Here is a 17878-nt window from a genome sequence, read left to right on the forward strand (position 1 = left end):
TTGGCCATTCTAACACCTGGATATGTTTATTTTTGAACCATTCTATTGTAGATTTTGCTTTATGTTTTGGATCATTGTCTTGTTGGAAGACAAATCTCCGTCCCAGTCTCAGGTCTTTTGCAGACTCTATCAGGGTTTCTTCCAGAATGGTCCTGTATTTGGCTCCATCCATCTTCCCATCAATTTTAACCATCTTCCCTGTCCCTGCTGAAGAAAAGCAGGCCCAAACCATGATGCTGCCACCACCATGTTTGACAGTGGGGATGGTGTGTTCAGCTGTGTTGCTTTAAAAACATAACGTTTTGCATTGTTGCCAAAAAGTTCAATTTTGGTTTCATCTGACCAGAGCACCTTCTTCCACATGTTTGGTGTGTCTCCCAGGTGGCTTGTGGCAAACTTTAAACGACACTTTTTATGGATATCTTTAAGAAATGGCTTTCTTCTTGCCACTCTTCCATAAAGGCCAGTTTTGTGCAATATACTGAAATACTGATTGTTGTCCTATGGACAGAGTCTCCCACCTCAGCTGTAGATCTCTGCAGTTCATCCAGAGTGATCATGGGCCTATTGGCTGCATCTCTGATCAGTCTTCTCCTTGTATGAGCTGAAAGTTTAGAGGGACGGCCAGGTCTTGGTAGATTTGCAGTGGTCTGATACTCCTTCCATTTCAATATTATCGCTTGCACAGTGCTCCTTGGGATGTTTAAAGCTTGGGAAATCTTTTTGTATCCAAATCCGGCTTTAAACGTCTTCACAACAGTATCTCGGACCTGCCTGGTGTGTTCCTTGTTCTTCATGATGCTCTCTGCGCTTTTAACGGACCTCTGAGACTATCACAGTGCAGGTGCATTTATACAGAGACTTGATTACACACAGGTGGATTGTATTTATCATCATTAGTCATTTAGGTCAACATTGGATCATTCAGAGATCCTCACTGAACTTCTGGAGAGAGTTTGCTGCACTGAAAGTAAAGGGGCTGAATAATTTTGCACGCCCAATTTTTCAGTTTTTGATTTGTTAAAAAAGTTTGAAATATCCAATAAATGTCGTTCCACTTCATGAATGTGTCCCACTTGTTGTTGATTCTTCACAAAAAAAATACAGTTTTATATCTTTGTTTGAAGCCTGAAATGTGGCAAAAGGTCGCAAAGTTCAAGGGGGCCGAATACTTTCGCAAGGCATTGTATATGTAGTAAATCACACATTTGCCTCGGTCTTATTCTGGCAGTCTGGAATATTTAAGCAAGCACCTTGGCCATATGAATGACTGCTTAGTCACTTATCACTAACCATCCATGAGTGTGAAAAGCGAGCTCTGGCTTTCACATCCTCTTATCGCTCGTTTCAGGATATGGATTTATCTAGAAACATCCACGGCAATGTTAAAGTATCAGCACCTAATCTGCTGGCAGCCAAATAATAAATGGCTCTATAGAATGAATTGGTCATGGGATTTCTTCCCATCTGGACAGTAATCATGACGCAAAGGAAAACCAGAGACAATGAGTCAACCCATCCCTTAATAAGACGATGCTGACTTAATTGATGCCTTCAATTGACCGATAATATGCAAATGAATATATGGATAACAGGAAAAGCCTACATTTCCCTCAGTTGTTTCACAGATTTTTACATTTATCATTCAAGATAATGTGTGTGTGTAAAAGATCAGAATCAGATCTGGCATATTTGTCTGGTTTATTTTCTTAATTCAAAATTAAACATTTTAAATGTTTTTTTTTTTTACAATATATTTTATAATAAAAATGTCAAGGGAAAGCTGTGCAGATCAGACAAGAATAATACCAAACAAGTAACTTCTTGATAATGAAATTCAGTGCAATGTGGCTCCAATGTAACTGGTATTACCTGATTAAAACAAACAACAAAATGCTACACGAGCCTCTTCTGACTAACATGGTCTAAGGTATGCCACCTCTCCAGCAGGATGAATACATGATACTTTTACTTAAAAAAATATACATTTTTTTTTTTTTTTTTAAACACAGGCACACCAAATCCACACATATATATGCAATACAATATATACATCATAAAAGTAAGCACTCAGAATTAGGATAAATAACGTTGCCATGTTTGCTGATTGACTGGCCTAAGGGATTTGCCAACACTAGTCCCTACAAAAGCCTCCATTTCTCTAAATGATTTACACTAATTTACTTTTGTTTTTCTCAACCCACTCCTCATGACACTTGGTGACAAGATCAGGTGAGCTGTCCTCTTCGTTCAGCTAGCAGCACGGCCGTGGCAGTCAACCATCTCATACACACTCAACCATACCACCCCAAAGAACGTGGTGGTATATGGCTCTTATGAGCCCAGGGCGTTGATGCCTCCCATCCTCTGTTTGAGAGTGTGCAGCAGATGTTTAGGCAGGCAGTCCCAGGACCCAGATAGCAACTCTCTGTGCTGCAGCGCTGCTTCCATACAGAACCTAAAACAAAATCAGGCGATATTTAACTTCCCAGTTCGCATGGGAAGGTAAGTTTTAGGTTGACCACAAGATGTATTGTATCAAGAGTTGACGTGTTCATTAGGCAGGAGGAAACTGACTGAAACAGAGACCTGGACTTTGGGTTGTGTTCATTAATGCATGCAGTGAAAAACAGTATTTCGGTGTATGGGCCATATTGTCTGGGTTCTGTTTCTACTCACCGAACAAGTGACTTGGGTTGAACTGTGAAAACCAGCAACTCTTTGCTGTGAGCCTGTTGAAAAGGAAATGGAAGAACATATTCAGACTATACTTGTAGTAAAACTGGTTATCAATCTTTTTTTTTGTTCTAATTTCAAGTGACACCAAGAAAGGTCTAGTAGTTTATGACTGAGTGTTGTTCTAACCGTCCTCACCGCTCGCTGATGGGACAGCAGGTTGTTGGCACAGCCACCGAACACAAACACCTCCCCGCCAGGACCGGAACAGGCCGTGTGCCAGAGCCTGACACACACACACACACACAAAATCAACGTAAAATCACCACTGACTCATAAGACAAACAATGTACACAGTGAGACAAGCAGCTTCTTTTCCTAACCACTTATTTGGTGATATTGTCATGAAGATAGTTTTTAATAGACTCGTTGATCTCTATGGAGATATTACCTGGGGCTCTCTGTGTGATTGTGCTTGAACTGCTGCCACTCGTTCTTGCTGACACAGTACAGCCAAGCATCACCTGTATACATGACAAATAGATAGAGGAATTCATTGTGGTCGAGCCATGGACTCCTAAGGAAAATGACATATTCTTCACTCACTGAGCGTCTCTCGGGAAGTTGTGAAGCCTCCGAACAGGAATATGTGGTCAGGTGACACAGGAGTTAAGGAGTGCCATGAGCGTCCCACAGGACCCTGCTGAGGAACACTCCTGCAGAAGGCCAAGGAGAGGTGGAGATGGGAGCGGGAGAGGTAGAGGTGGAGATGGGAGAGGTAGAGGTGGAGATGGGACCGGGAGAGGTAGAGGTGGAGATGGGACCGGGAGAGGTAGAGGTGGAGATGGGACCGGGAGAGGTAGAGGTGGAGATGGGACCGGGAGAGGTAGAGGTGGAGATGGGACCGGGAGAGGTGGAGGTGGGACCGGGAGAGGTAGAGGTGGAGATGGGACCGGGAGAGGTGGAGGTGGAGATGGGACCGGGAGAGATGGAGGTGGAGATGGGACCGGGAGAGATGGAGGGGAGATGGGACCGGGAGAGGTGGAGGGGAGATGGGACCGGGAGAGGTGGAGGGGAGCGTGGGGAGATGTGACCGGGGGAGGTGGAGGGGAGCATGGGGAGGTGGAGGGGGAGAGGGTTGAGAGTTGTTAGTACCATCATGGTGAACACACAGGGACTTCCATGGGTAAGAACACAACATCCTCCCATAAAAAAATGGATGCGTATAACGCTATAACACGCATGAAGACATTTTGGATAAGTTGCCATAGCGTACATTTCATGCCACTCCCAGGAGTCCATGTCGATGTAGTACATGTCGTTCAGGCGGTAATCCTGTTGCGAAAGAGTCAAGCCTTACTCATATGGAGGAAGAGCATCAAACATTTAGAACACAATATCCTTTATAATCTATGATGTAACAAGGCATAACAATATGTAAATCATATAAATTAACATCGTGAAGACCTAAATCTCTGTCTACAGGCCAGTGATATTGTTTTACATTAGACAGCATGACCATAAACTCAGCAGGAACTTGAGTAAACTCTATTTTCAAAGAACATTCCTACTTACCCTGTAACGCCCCCCAAACACGTAGCCTCGGTTGCCCACCTTGGCACAGGCATGCGCTGCCCGGGGAGAGGGGGCGTTGCCCTTTCGCCAGGAGAGAGGGAGGGAAAGGAGAGGTGAAAATGGGGCTCCCACTGAGACAGCTGTACAAAATGGCTTCCAACACAAAGTCGTAACGTGACCAGATTTATGGGAACGGCGTTACCTTGGTGACTGGCTGGCTCCAAGTGGACTTCTCCAGGTCTAAGATGTGAATGTGGTTGTTCCAGCCCCGCCCCGGATTATCTCCCTGTTACAACACACAGTGAAGGGGTTGTGTTCATTAGGCCATGCAACAGAAAACATTTTTCTACAAAACACTAAAATTGGCAACTCTTATTGGACAAGTCCAGGTTGTCCCTCCCTGTTTCAGTCCATTTTCTTCCGTTGGGTGCCTAATGAACACGACCAAGGATTTACCCTTACTGACGAGTCCCTTTGCTGAAGACTAATAGACTAAACAGACCATTGTTTTCATACTGCCATTAAAAAGCAGCTGCAGAGTTGTAGAATTAATTGACCATACCATGAATGAAGTTTCATCATATTCAAATGTCCCTCTGTGAGCTCCTTGTGCCATATAGCCGTAGCCCCCGAAGAATACTAGCCTGTCGACACACAGAGCAGTTCATTGAGAAACATTAATCAAAATAAACATCTCTTTCTTTAGAGGCAATATGTAATGGCGCAATGAGTTAGACCTATAATCTAACTCACTGCCTGCCAATGGGCCACCTCACCGGTTCTATAATCTAACTCACTGCCTGCCAATGGGCCACCTCACCGGTTCTATAATCTAACTCACTGCCTGCCAATGGGCCACCTCACCGGTTCTATAATCTAACTCACTGCCTGCCAATGGGCCACCTCACCGGTTCTATAATCTAACTCACTGCCTGCCAATGGGCCACCTCACCGGTTCTATAATCTAACTCACTGCCTGCCAATGGGCCACCTCACCGGTTCTATAATCTAACTCACTGCCTGCCAATGGGCCACCTCACCTGTTCTATAATCTAACTCACTGCCTGCCAATGGGCCACCTCACCGGTTCTATAATCTAACTCACTGCCTGCCAATGGGCCACCTCACCGGTTCTATAATCTAACTCACTGCCTGCCAATGGGCCACCTCACCGGTTCTATAATCTAACTCACTGCCTGCCAATGGGCCACCTCACCGGTTCTATAATCTAACTCACTGCCTGCCAATGGGCCACCTCACCTGTTCTATAATCTAACTCACTGCCTGCCAATGGGCCACCTCACCGGTTCTATAATCTAACTCACTGCCTGCCAATGGGCCACCTCACCGGTTCTATAATCTAACTCACTGCCTGCCAATGGGCCACCTCACCTGTTCTATAATCTAACTCACTGCCTGCCAATGGGCCAACTCACCGGCCTGCCAATGGGCCAACTCACCGGTTCTATAATCTAACTCACTGCCTGCCAATGGGCCACCTCACCGGTTCTATAATCTAACTCACTGCCTGCCAATGGGCCACCTCACCGGTTCTATAATCTAACTCACTGCCTGCCAATGGGCCACCTCACCGGTTCTATAATCTAGCTCACTGCCTGCCAATGGGCCACCTCACCGGTTCTATAATCTAACTCACTGCCTGCCAATGGGCCACCTCACCGGTTCTATAATCTAACTCACTGCCTGCCAATGGGCCACCTCACCTGTTCTTGTGGACCCAGCAGCCTAGTTTGTCCTTGCAGGACGGGGCCAGGCCCTTGAGATCCTTCATCTCCTCCCAGCAGAGGGCCGGTGTTCGGAGGGGGAGCCGGAAGACCTGAAGGCCACGGAGCAGAACAGGGACAACGTTGCGATGGTATGAAATCAAAAAAAGGTATATCATCATAAGTTTCGTAACAGACATTAACATTTAAATGGTTTGGTGGAAAACAGGCTTCTGAGGTGAGATGTAGATAAATAAATAAATCATGCCGTGGTGAATTAACATCCGATGCTGAAAGTGGGGATTTTAACCAAAAAATGATTGAAAACATAGTTCTTAGCATGCAGCACATAAAATATTTTTGTAAACACAGTTTCTGAAAAGGGAGGGACTGGACACAACCTTAGGTGCCAAGATTCTACAAGACATAACAGAGTCCACGTACATGCACACACGGTATATTCTCACCCGGTCAGTGTTTCCCCTGGCATGGTGGCCTCCAAACAGATAGAGGACGCCATCCACACACACTCCACAGCTGCCAGACATGGAGGTATGCAGGTTACCCGCAGTCATCTGCTTCTTCCTGCAAATACACAGTAGATATAAGGGCTCTGGTCAAAAGTAGGGCACTATATAGGGAGCCATATCATTTGAGACATGCTAGACACTAACAAAAGTATATTTAAAAATCATTATTACCATCGTTCTGTCTCCATGTTGTAGATCCAGATTTCATTCCTTGGCAAGTATAAGTCAAAGAAGCCAGTGGTCTGGGAATTCTAATGACAAGACAAACGAGGGAAGTCAATGGAATTACATCATCTGTAAACATGTTGCCTGGGAGTTCGGCTGTGTTGTATCTGGCAAAGTGGACTGTGGCAAATGGTATTCATAGGTCAAAGTTGACAACAAATCTTCCAATAAAAACTATAATTGATTGAAGACTCATTGATCATTGTTTCAATCATTGATTAAAATGGTATAGTTCCAAATTCAATTTAGATACACTATCATATAAACAAAAGTCTATTCAGAATGCCTGTCATACTTGCTTACCTTATATCCTCCCCAAACGTACATGTAGTGTCCATCCACCGCTGCTATGTGGCCACTCCGCTCAGCTGGCTGCTCCAACTCAAAGGACTCTGCTTCTGTGTCCAGAACAACTACATCCTCATCATCGAGTTCATCAGCCTCATCCACCACCCAGTCAAATTCTCCCTCCTCTTCATCCCTCTCCAACTCCTCATCTTCCTCAACAGGCAAGGGGTCAGGAATGTCCTCCTCCATTTCTGCCATGATCACCTGGATGGGAGAAGAGAGCTACATAGTTTTGCATACACAGGGATTCAGAGTAGAGGAGTATGAGGGGTATTGGAACAATACAGACATTCTTCCCAACATGCAGCTATAGGATATAGCTAAGCAGGTAGCTCAGCCAACAATGGGCTGTGTTATGAACAGGGTTAGTATGACTAAAAAGATAATACGTTTTACAGTATGAATTCTAAGAGATTTATAAGTAATTCAGATTGTAAAATGTATTCTCTTTTTAGTCAAATATATAGCGTTAGCTGTTACAGGGTAGGACTAGAATTGTTGTTGCCGGCTAAGTAAGTTAATATCAACAGCTGGCAACTGTTTCAGTACCACCATGGCTGATGGTTGGCGCCCTGACTGTTGGTTTACATGGAAACACAAGTCATGATGTTGGCTTGCTTGCCATCATGAAGACAATATAAATGCGTAGCTTGTGCAAAAATACTTGTTTGCAGTAAGCATATTTTTTTTGCCTACACCGACTCAACGTGACACCAAAAGCTACCTAGCCAACGTTAGCAAACTTAGCTGTCTGCAAGCTAGCTAACGTACTACACAGTTCGCCCTATCAACCAATTTAACTGCGTTTTAACGCCACCTAAACTTTGAAAAAGGGAACTATGCAACCTTGCAGCAACAACAAAAAATCCACTTACGTAGTCTGCTTTAAATGGTCCACGGCTGCTTTGGCCTTCAGTGAGAAACGTTATGTTTTTGTTTAGTGATTATTATGCGACATCTGGTTGAAGTCGTCAATTACAAGATGCCTGACCGGAATTAACCAATAACTTCTTATTTCCGCCATCTTTGTGAGGTCAAATATAATCATTTGATTTATGCAAGTACAGAAGAGTAACACAATTCCTATTTGCTTTATTGTCCAACATTAACCAGTCAAGTAAAAAAAGCACAAAGATGACAATTCAATGACAGTGAACCTTTATTCTCCATGATACAAAAGGTACATACAAATAAAATAAAAAGGGATTTAGCAAAAGTATTTTTAGACATATTTTACAAAAACATTTTTTTTTTTACACAACCATAACAGCCGATCCCCCCCGTCCAAAATAATCCTTATGGTCTTTAGAGGCTTTGAAGTTTGCTGTGAGGAAAAATAAATAATATTTAGATCAGCAAAGAGAAATGAAGACTGACATGAACACCAAGTTGACTCTCAATATACTATAGTTACCATACTGCCAGTAAAGCAATGATTAGCACCAAGTGAATTATGTGTAGAGCATGCATAAACAAAGAGTAAAAAACATTTCTCACCTGTCCTCAACGGTCCTGTTGGATGGGTAATATACCTTAAAAGTGAAGCCACTTTTTGGGAAAGAGCCCTGCAAGAACAAAATGACAATATATATACAAAATATTTTTAAAATCTTAAATTAAGAATATAAGATCTCATCATAATATAGTTCGAAACCCAAGACCAACATCTCATACCGAGTCTCATAATAAAACAAAATGGTGGAAATCTAGGAATAAGCATAACGTACCGGGTTGATGCAGAGGCAGTCTGTGTTGGAGATGTTGAAAGGGTCATATTTGTCCGCAAAGATGATGACATCAGGCACGGGGTAAACCCGTAAAGCATAGTCATAGGCCCAGAACACTGGACTGACATACAGCGGCAGGGGAGTCAGGTGGCCCTGAGACAAGATGGTCTTCACAAACTGGAGAAAGAGAGTTTATTGGTGATTGTCAGACATTTTCATGTCATTATCATCCATGAATAATAAATTCAACCACAAGACAAATATTCACGCAAAGCGCCTCAGAGTAGGACTGCTGATCTAGGTGTGTGTGGGGTGATCCGCTTTGTGAATACGGGCCAAACTAACTAGCTATGTTTATATAATGTACAGTACCAGTCAACATTTTGGACAAATCTACTCATTCAAGAGCTTTGCTTGATCTTATGTATTTTCTACATTGTAGAATAATGGCGAAGACATCAAAACTATGAAATAACACATATGGAATCATGTAGTAAACAAAAAAAGTGTTCAATTAAATAGATTTTAGATTCTTCAAAGTAGCCACCCTTTGCCTTGACAGATTTGCATACTCTTGGCATTCTCTCAACCAGCATCACCGGGAATGCTTTTCCAACAGTCTTGAAGGAGTTCCCACATAGGCGGAGCACCTGTTGGCTGCTTTTCCTTCACTCTGAGGTCCAACTCATCCCAAACCATCTCAATTGGGCTGAGGTCAGGTGATTGTGAAGGCCAGGTCATCTGATGCAGCACTCCATCACTCTCCGTCTTGGTCAAATAGCCCTCACACAGCCTAGAAAGAAAACACTCTAAAGTTTCCAAAACTGTCAAAATATTGTCTGTGAGCCTCCCGGGTGGCGCAGTGGTGAAGGGCGCTGTACTGCAGTGCCAGCTGTGCCACCAGAGACTCTGGGTACGCGCCCAGGCTCTGTCGTAACCGGCCGCGACCGGGAGGTCCGTGGGGCGACGCACAATTGGCATAGCGTCGTCCGGGTTAGGGAGGGTTTGGCCGGTAGGGATATCATCGCGCACCAGCGACTCCTGTGGCGGGCCGGGCGCAGTGCACGCTAACCAAGGTTGCCAGGTGCATGGTGTTTCCTCCGACACATTGGTGCGGCTGGCTTCCGGGTTGGATGCGCTCTGTGTTAAGAAGCAGTGCAGCTTGGTTGGGTTGTGTATTGGAGGACGCATGACTTTCAACCTTCGTCTCTCCCGAGCCCGTACGGGAGTTGTAGCGATGAGACAAGATAGTAGCTACTAACAATTGGATACCACGAAAAAGGGGGTAAAAATTTATATTATTATTATAATTTATTTTATTTTGTCTGTTAGTATAACAGAACTGATATTGCAGGCGAAAACCTGAGGAAAATCCAATCAGGAAGTGCCTCTTATTTTGAAACCTCTCTGTTCCTATGCATGCCTATCCTCCATTTAAAGGGATATCAACCAGATTCCTTTTTCTATGGCTTCCCTAAGGTGTCAACAGTCTTTAGACATAGCTTCATGCTTTTATTTTGAAAAATGAGCGAGAAAGTGGATAGGTGGGGGCTCTCAGAGTGAATTTTGCGCAACAGAGTAAAGCGGCCATTGTTTCTCCCTGTCCTATTGAAAAACCTACACTCCCGGTTGATATATTATTGAATATATATTTTAAAAATAACCTGAGGAATGATTAAACATAACGCGACAAACAAACGGAGGTATTTTGGGTATAAAAATAATCTTTATGGAACAAAAGGAACATTTGTTGTGTAACTGGGAGTCTCGTGAGTGAAGACATCCGAAGATCAAAGGTAAACGATTAATTTGATTGCTTTTCTGATTTTCGTGACCAAGCTTCCTGATACAAAGTGTACTTAATGTTTTGTCATGTGATCGATAAACACAAACGCTTGGATTGCTTTCGCTGTGAAGCATAATTTCAAAATCTGAGACGACAGGTGGATTAACAAAAGGCTAAGCTGTGTTTTGCAATATTTCACTTGTGATTTCATGAATATAAATAGTTTTTGTCATATTATTTGACTGTGGCGCTATGCAAATCAGCGGTTGCTGATGACAATTATCCCGCTCAAGGGATGGGTAGCGTCAAGAAGTTAAGGAGGAAAGAAATCCCACAAATTAACAAGACACACCTGTTAATTTAAATGCATTCCAGGTGACTACCTCATGAAGCTGGTTGAGAGAATGCCAAGTGTGCGAAGCTGTCATCAAAGCAAAGGGTGGCTACTTTGAAGAATCTCAAATAAAATATATTAAAAACACTTCTTTGGTTACTACATGACTCCATATGTGTTCTTTCATAGTTTTGATGTCTTCACTATTATTCTACAATGTAGAAAATAGTAAAAGTAAAGAAAATCCCTTGAATGAGTAGTTGTGCCCAAACTTTTGACTGGTACTGTAGGTAATTGTGCAGATATATGTATATATATGTATATATTGTATATGTTGGGTATGTCATAACTGAGAAGCTAAGACTCACATGGTTTGGAATGTCGAGGTTGCTGCTAGGCAGTCGGACACAATTTCTGCACATCTTGTTCACCAGGTCTTCTCTGATGACAACAATCTCCTGGCTGCAGTACTGGATTCTGACATAGGAACATTTGATTCACAGGTCGTGAGATGTTAAAAGACTACACGCAATGACAAAACCTGTGAAAACTAACTGTCAAAGAATGGTCCAATTGTTATCACAGAAAGTTGGTGGCACCTTAACGGTGGAGGACGGGCTTGTGGCAATGGCTGGGGTGGAATATTTGGAATGGTATTAAGTACATCAAACACATGGTTTTAATGCGTTCGATGCCATTCCATTTGCTCCGTTCCAGCCATTATTATGAGCCGTCCTCCCCTCAGCAGCCTTGACTGTTTGTTATAATGAGCAAATGGAACCAAATGTTTTTGACAACAATGTTGGGCTTCGTTGCCAAAATCCAAACTTTTATCCACTTCCCCAGAGTCAGATGAACTGCATACCATTTTTATGTCTCTCTGATCTTAAACATGCAGAGATGGGAGAACCTTCCAGGAGGACAACCATCTCTGCAGCACTCCACCAATGAGACCTTTAGGCTAGAGTGGCCAGATGGAAGCCACTCCTCAGTAAATGGCACATGACAGCCCACTTAAGAATTCGCCAAAAGGCACCTGAAGAACTCTGACCATGAGAAACAAGATTCTCTGGCCTGATGAAACCAAGATTGAACTCTTTGGCCTGAATGCCAAGTGTCAGGTCTGGAGGAAACCTGGCACCATCCCTACGGTGAAGCATGGTGGTGGCAGCATCATGCTGTGGGGATGTTTTCAGTGGCAGGGACTGGGAGACTAGTCAGGATCGAGGGAAAGATGAACGGAGCAAAGTACAGAGAGATCCCTGATGAAAACCTGCTCCAGAGCACTCCGGACCTCAGACTGGGGTGAAGGTTCACCTTCCAACAGCACAACGACCCTAAGCACTCAACCAAGACAACGCAGGAGTGGCTTCGGGAAAAGTCTCTGAAGGTCCTTGTGGCCCAGCCAGAGCCCGGACTTGAACCCAATCGAACATCTAGGGAGAGACCTGAAAATAGCTGTACAGCGATGCTCAAGTTCCAACCTAACAGAGCTTGGGAGGATCTGTAGAGAAGAATGGTAGAATGGTAGAAACTCCCCAAATACAGGTGTGCCAAGCTTTTAGCGTCATACCCAAGAACATGCAAGTCTGTAATCGTTGCCAAGGGTAGCTTCAACAAAGCACTGAGTAAAGGGTCTGAATACTTATGTAAATGCATTTTTTTTAATTTTATATATATACATTTGCAAAAAAATCTAAAACTCAGTTTTACTTTGTCATTATGGGGCATTGTTTGAATATTGATAAGGGAAAAAAAAACGATTTAATCCATTTTACAATAAGGCTGTAACAAAATGTGGATAAAGTCAAGGGGTCTGAATAGTTTCCGAATGCACTGTATATCCCTTTAATACAGCTCAAGAGACATCCCTTTAATACAGCTCAAGAGACAAATTCCTCAAAATAGAATAAATCAACAAATATTATATTTCCAAGTTGATTCACAACCGGCCGTGATTGGGAGTCCCTTCGGGCGGCGCACAATTGGCCTAGCATCGTCTGGGTTTGCCCATCGTAAATAAGAGTCATTGTAAATAAGAATTTGTTCTTAACTGACTTGCCTAGTTAAATAAAGGTTAAATACATTTAAAAATACATATATTTCAGTCACCTGCATGGGTTGGTAGTGAACACAGAGAATGGCACCCTCTGTCTGAACTCCTCAGTGATGTGCTCTGCCAATGGGGGCCTGAGGACACAAGTATTTATATAAAGTACAGTACATCAGAGGACTACAGTCAAATCATGAGCAACACAACAGAGGAATAACAGGTTTCTTGTTTTTCAACTCTCACCTGGGTAGAATTGTACTCGGACCAGGGTCTTCAGGACCGGGGACGAACACGAAGCGACTACTGCAGTTTTGAAAGGATGCATTCAGTTAGACAAGTAAACACAACAATTTCCCGTAGAAGACCCACAATGCAGCATGGTGAATATTTCCCAAACAGTTTGTCGCCCTGGATGCAACAATGTAGTACTGTTGAAATTGTTTCCTGGAATATAAGACTTTTAGGTCAACCAAGTGGTTTTCCTCCCTCACACGTTACCTGTTGTGGATGCTGGGATATTCACAGATTGCATCGGCAAGAACTTTCAACGAATCTGGGGGGGGGGGAAGAGAAAATACTTCAATTGTGTGTACTAATGCTTCTGTCATAACCCATTTGCCAGGTCAGTGTATCTTCACAAGCAGGGCATAATTTAAAAAAAAAATAATAATTACTCAAAATCTTTCTTACCTTTGAGTGATTTGATTTGTGTTTTTCCACAGGGGGCCGAGGAGAAGTTGCCGCAGAAGATGAAGCAGGTAGGAGGCATGGCTGCGTATCCTACAATGGAAACATGCTAAGGTTGTTTCAGACCATACTATTAAGCAGTAGAGATAGAAATTGAGCACACTGATGGAGACTTCAAAATCTGTCAGAGATAGACATGAAACGCATGACAATAACCATCAATGTCAACATTAATACGACTTGCATAAATGCTTGAGTCAATCAATGAACCCAATTGTATCTAGAAAGCCCTTTTTACATAAACAGTTGTCACAAAGTGCTTTACAGTAACCTGGTAAATACGAGCTCCTCTTCTGTCAGTGACGTAATGGGTGGAACGAACCTGAGAACATAAGGTGGATCTTCTCCAGCACCTCCACGCTGTCCAGCCACACGTCGGAGACCACCACAAACATGGCGTCCTCGTTCTCTTCCTCCAGCTGCTTTAGCTTGGCTGAGGCCTTCACCGACGTGGTGGACGGCCCACCGAAGAAGTTCACGTTACCGTAGTAGGCCCTAAAAACCAGAGTCCATGCTCATCCACTGTTTTTTACATTTATTTGTGTGTGTGTGTGTATATATATATATACACACACAGGGGAAAGGAAAATATTTGTTTAAATGCCAACTGTAGAGTTAAAAACAATACATTGGAATGTGAAATAACTTTCGCCCTTCTCAGTAGGCCTACTGATTTTCAGAGGAGCAGACATTATGTAGGTAATGTGCATTTCTAAATGAAGACAACACTGATAGGTCAGCAACATTGTAATCTATTGACCTTGTGGTGGATGATGGCTCAGTCGGCGGGAATCCAAATGCGTTGACATGGAAGACTGAGTCCTCATACCAGCCTATGGGGGGAAAGAGGACCGGACTACTAAGTCATTGCATAACACAATAAGGTACATCTCCTTCGATGTCCATTAATGTGGATGAAGAAGATAAATTATTTTACCTTCTGCCAAAACAAAGCAGGACTCTGTGTAAAGTCCACTGTGGAACTGGTGAGGACAAGGTTAAAGAAAACATGCATGATCTGAAATACAATCAACATTGACGAAATTCAAGATTTTAATTGGCCCCTTGAATTATGTAAGAACATTTGTAGCATTCGCTCTCCATCACCATCCCCACCAGTGAAAGGATATTGCCTTTGAGAGGTTCAGCTGTACTGTACCACTGGGGTCTTCCAGATAGAATTTCCCCTGAAAAAAAAACATTCCAGGTGAAGCTGGTTGAGAGATGGCCAAGAGTGTGCAAAACTGTCATCAAGGCAAAAGGTGGCTACTTTGAAGAATCTTAAATATATTTACAGTTGTTTAACACTTTTTTGTTTACTGCATGATTCCATATGTGTTATTTCATAGTTTTGATGTCTTCACAAATATTCTACAATGTAGAAAATAGTACAAATAAAGAAAAACCCTGGAATGAGTGGGTGTGTCCAAACTTTTGACTGGCACTGTATATATATAGATATTACTATATTTTCCAATTAAAAAGTAATTAACATGAATTTTAGCTGCTCACCTCTTTAAGCTGTGTGACCATCCCCAAAACAATGACCTCTCCTAGTTTAGCCGTACTACCTAATAGTGCTTCAACAGTCTGAAGCTGAAAACAAGAACAGAGCAAGATCAGGGCAATCAATGTTCAACATGAGAACATCCTCTTAGCTTATGTCAAATCCATTAAACACGTTTAAGTGCGTTTTAGGTTATGACAGAGTTATTACCTGAAATTTGTTTCTGCCTTCTTCTGCTGCTGCCCCTATTACAGGTGGGGTGAAGAGTTCGTGCCGATGTGTACGCTACAGAAACGGGGTAACTGTCAATGTGGATCAGGGTACACCTTTATTTATCACTGATTTAACTTTTCATTTATTTAAGTGGATTGGGAACACATTCTCTTTACAACAACCTCACAGAGAGCAGCGTCTCAGGAAAGAAACGTTTTTTTTAATTTAAAGTAACTGTCCAATGAAAATCTCACTTTTAAAAGTTAATATTCTGTTAACCCATACCCAAATAATGTTGATGACTCTTCCTACACTCATATGTGGCCAAAGCATAAATTGGAGAGAAAAAAAACAACTTAAAAAACCCCACCTCAAACTTGCACCTCAAACAGACTCTTTAAAAAAATGCTTGCTATTTCCTCATAAATGATGATGTCATCCTCCTGAGGAAGATGAGCTGGCCAATCAGCGGTCTGTTCTCGTGAACATTTTTAATGACCACTATACCCCCACACCCTTCCAAAACACAGAAAATATGTTTTTTAACATACTGTTCTTAATTACAATTTTTTTTAAGGAAAACTTTTTCACTCATATTGTAATTACATATAGGTAATATTATGTCAGAGAAGTCTGGAAACACTGTACAGTTGCTTTAAGGCCAAAATATACAAAGATCATCAAACTATGATGGATTCAGAGGGAAAAGAAATGTAGCCTACTGACCTGCTGTAGGAGTGTGTAGCGTTCCCTAAAGAGCTCTGCCTTGTCCCTGGCTGAGCCACAGAGACTTGGAACAGAGTGGGTGGTCATGTTGAGGCTAGGTGAAGAACAAACAACAGTTTCACTGATGGGTTTCTTCACATGTTGGTTTCAATAGAAAGATCATTTATTCTAGAGTGTTTTTGATAAAACATGTGAACCATATAGACTAGATGTGGTCAACCTATAGTAGTAGTAGTTTTATTACCTTGCATGTTGCCAGTACTTGGCAGCTAAAAGCTGAATCAAGTAGTACACAGCACATACAAGTAATTAAACAAGTAAACAAACAGTAAAGCATCAGGAAGTCAAGGTTTATATATTCATACTTACGGTACAAACTTCTTCCTCTCTGTGCTGTAGATATATCTTGGCACGTCAAAAGCGCCAATTATGTTGAAAACATTATCTCTGAAAATAATTAAATAGTTCACACGAATAAGTCAAATTTGAGGATGACTATCTAGAGAATGTGTATGAAATTGGTTATTGTGAGACTGACACCTTTCTCAACTTACATGGTTTCATCACATGACTGGCTGCAGTCCTGAACAGCAGTCTCCACCACAGCCAGCTCAATCATACTGGAGGACACTGTCCAGGAGAAGAGGAATAGCTACATCATTCACAAGCATAGAATATTCTGAAATATATTTTTTGAGGCAACAGGTAGCCTAGTGGTTAGAGCATTGGACTAGTAACCGAAAGGTTGCAAGATCGAATCCCCGAGCTGACAAGGTGGTTCTGCCTCTGACCAAGGCAGTTAACCTACTGTTCTTAGGCCGTCATTGAAAATAAGAATTTGTTCTTAACTGACTTGCCTAGTTAAATAAAAGGTCACATAAAAAAATAGCCAACACAATTGAGTTTTGTACATCATTTTAGTAGCTTGTTATGATCGAAGAAGACGTACATGGCTGCTTCTCCACAGCATCCATGACCCTCTCGATGACATCATCCAGTTCAAGCTCATCGACAGACTCCAACACCTCCACTAGGTACCTGCTGGCTTCCCTGGAGGACAACAACAACACAACGAACACATCTGAGGGGTATACTACAAAGCTGGATCAAGGAGTTAGCCAGCTAACTTGTCTGAATATTCTGAAATAACTTTTTTAGTTAAGATATGCTTGAAATGGGCATGGTCTAATTGACTTAACAACCAAACACATATCTATGTTTAGCTAACTTTCAAATCAATTGTTATTTCTGGTTGTTTATCAAAGTTTGCTGGCTAACTCATTGATGCTGCTTTGTAGTATACCTCTGACTGCCAGACATCAATCCCATCATTCCTATTAAAAACATACAACATTTGCATTAGTTTCTATAGATTAATTGCTTAAATATGCATAGCATACTACTAAAATGTCTAGCTAGCTGTCCATGTAATTTACTGTAGCTAAGCTAACCTTAGCCTCCTAGTTTCTTTCTTGGTATCACTGACACAACAAGACAGATTTAGCTACTAACTAGTAATGCAGCCATTACATTTACTGTAAACCAAATATTATGTCAAGAACAACATGATTGACAAATGACAGCGTACGGTCGAAGCATAAGTCCCCTCATCTTGAAACCAGCAGATACTTTCGTCTTCACTCTGCGAACCTCCATGTTCAATCTTTCTTCAACAATCAACATTTGGCGCTAAATATTAACTTCCGC

The 17878-nt window shown here is 42.3% G+C and overlaps 2 protein-coding genes across 2 annotated transcripts; both read right to left on the minus strand.

The window, feature by feature from the left end:
• Positions 1-1684: 1684 nt before the first annotated feature.
• Positions 1685-8124, minus strand: LOC139375404 (kelch domain-containing protein 2-like). The gene is made up of 14 exons (XM_071117158.1): positions 7954-8124; positions 7034-7282; positions 6677-6756; positions 6443-6560; positions 5976-6088; positions 4814-4895; positions 4454-4537; positions 4252-4332; positions 3953-4011; positions 3283-3392; positions 3128-3200; positions 2875-2962; positions 2680-2732; positions 1685-2458 (listed from the first exon to the last, which is right to left on the minus strand). The coding sequence occupies exons 2-14, from the start codon at positions 7274-7276 to the stop codon at positions 2335-2337; spliced, it is 1308 nt and encodes a 435-aa protein (XP_070973259.1). The 5' UTR covers positions 7277-7282; positions 7954-8124; the 3' UTR covers positions 1685-2334.
• A 234-nt stretch (positions 8125-8358) lies between these two features.
• LOC139375402 (polymerase (DNA directed), epsilon 2) lies at positions 8359-17854 on the minus strand. Its single transcript, XM_071117157.1, has 19 exons — positions 17760-17854; positions 17121-17221; positions 16726-16801; positions 16541-16618; positions 16172-16265; positions 15443-15517; positions 15238-15321; positions 14856-14912; positions 14663-14711; positions 14486-14558; positions 14048-14220; positions 13669-13758; positions 13477-13531; positions 13222-13281; positions 13038-13115; positions 11294-11402; positions 8806-8982; positions 8576-8643; positions 8359-8402 (listed from the first exon to the last, which is right to left on the minus strand). Exons 1-19 carry the CDS (start codon positions 17852-17854, stop codon positions 8384-8386), a joined length of 1611 nt encoding a protein of 536 aa, XP_070973258.1. The 3' UTR covers positions 8359-8383.
• Between the last annotated feature and the right edge of the window lie 24 nt (positions 17855-17878).

Source organism: Oncorhynchus clarkii, chromosome 19, assembly GCF_045791955.1.
Source record: "Oncorhynchus clarkii lewisi isolate Uvic-CL-2024 chromosome 19, UVic_Ocla_1.0, whole genome shotgun sequence".
Taxonomy (NCBI): Eukaryota; Metazoa; Chordata; class Actinopteri; order Salmoniformes; family Salmonidae; genus Oncorhynchus; species Oncorhynchus clarkii.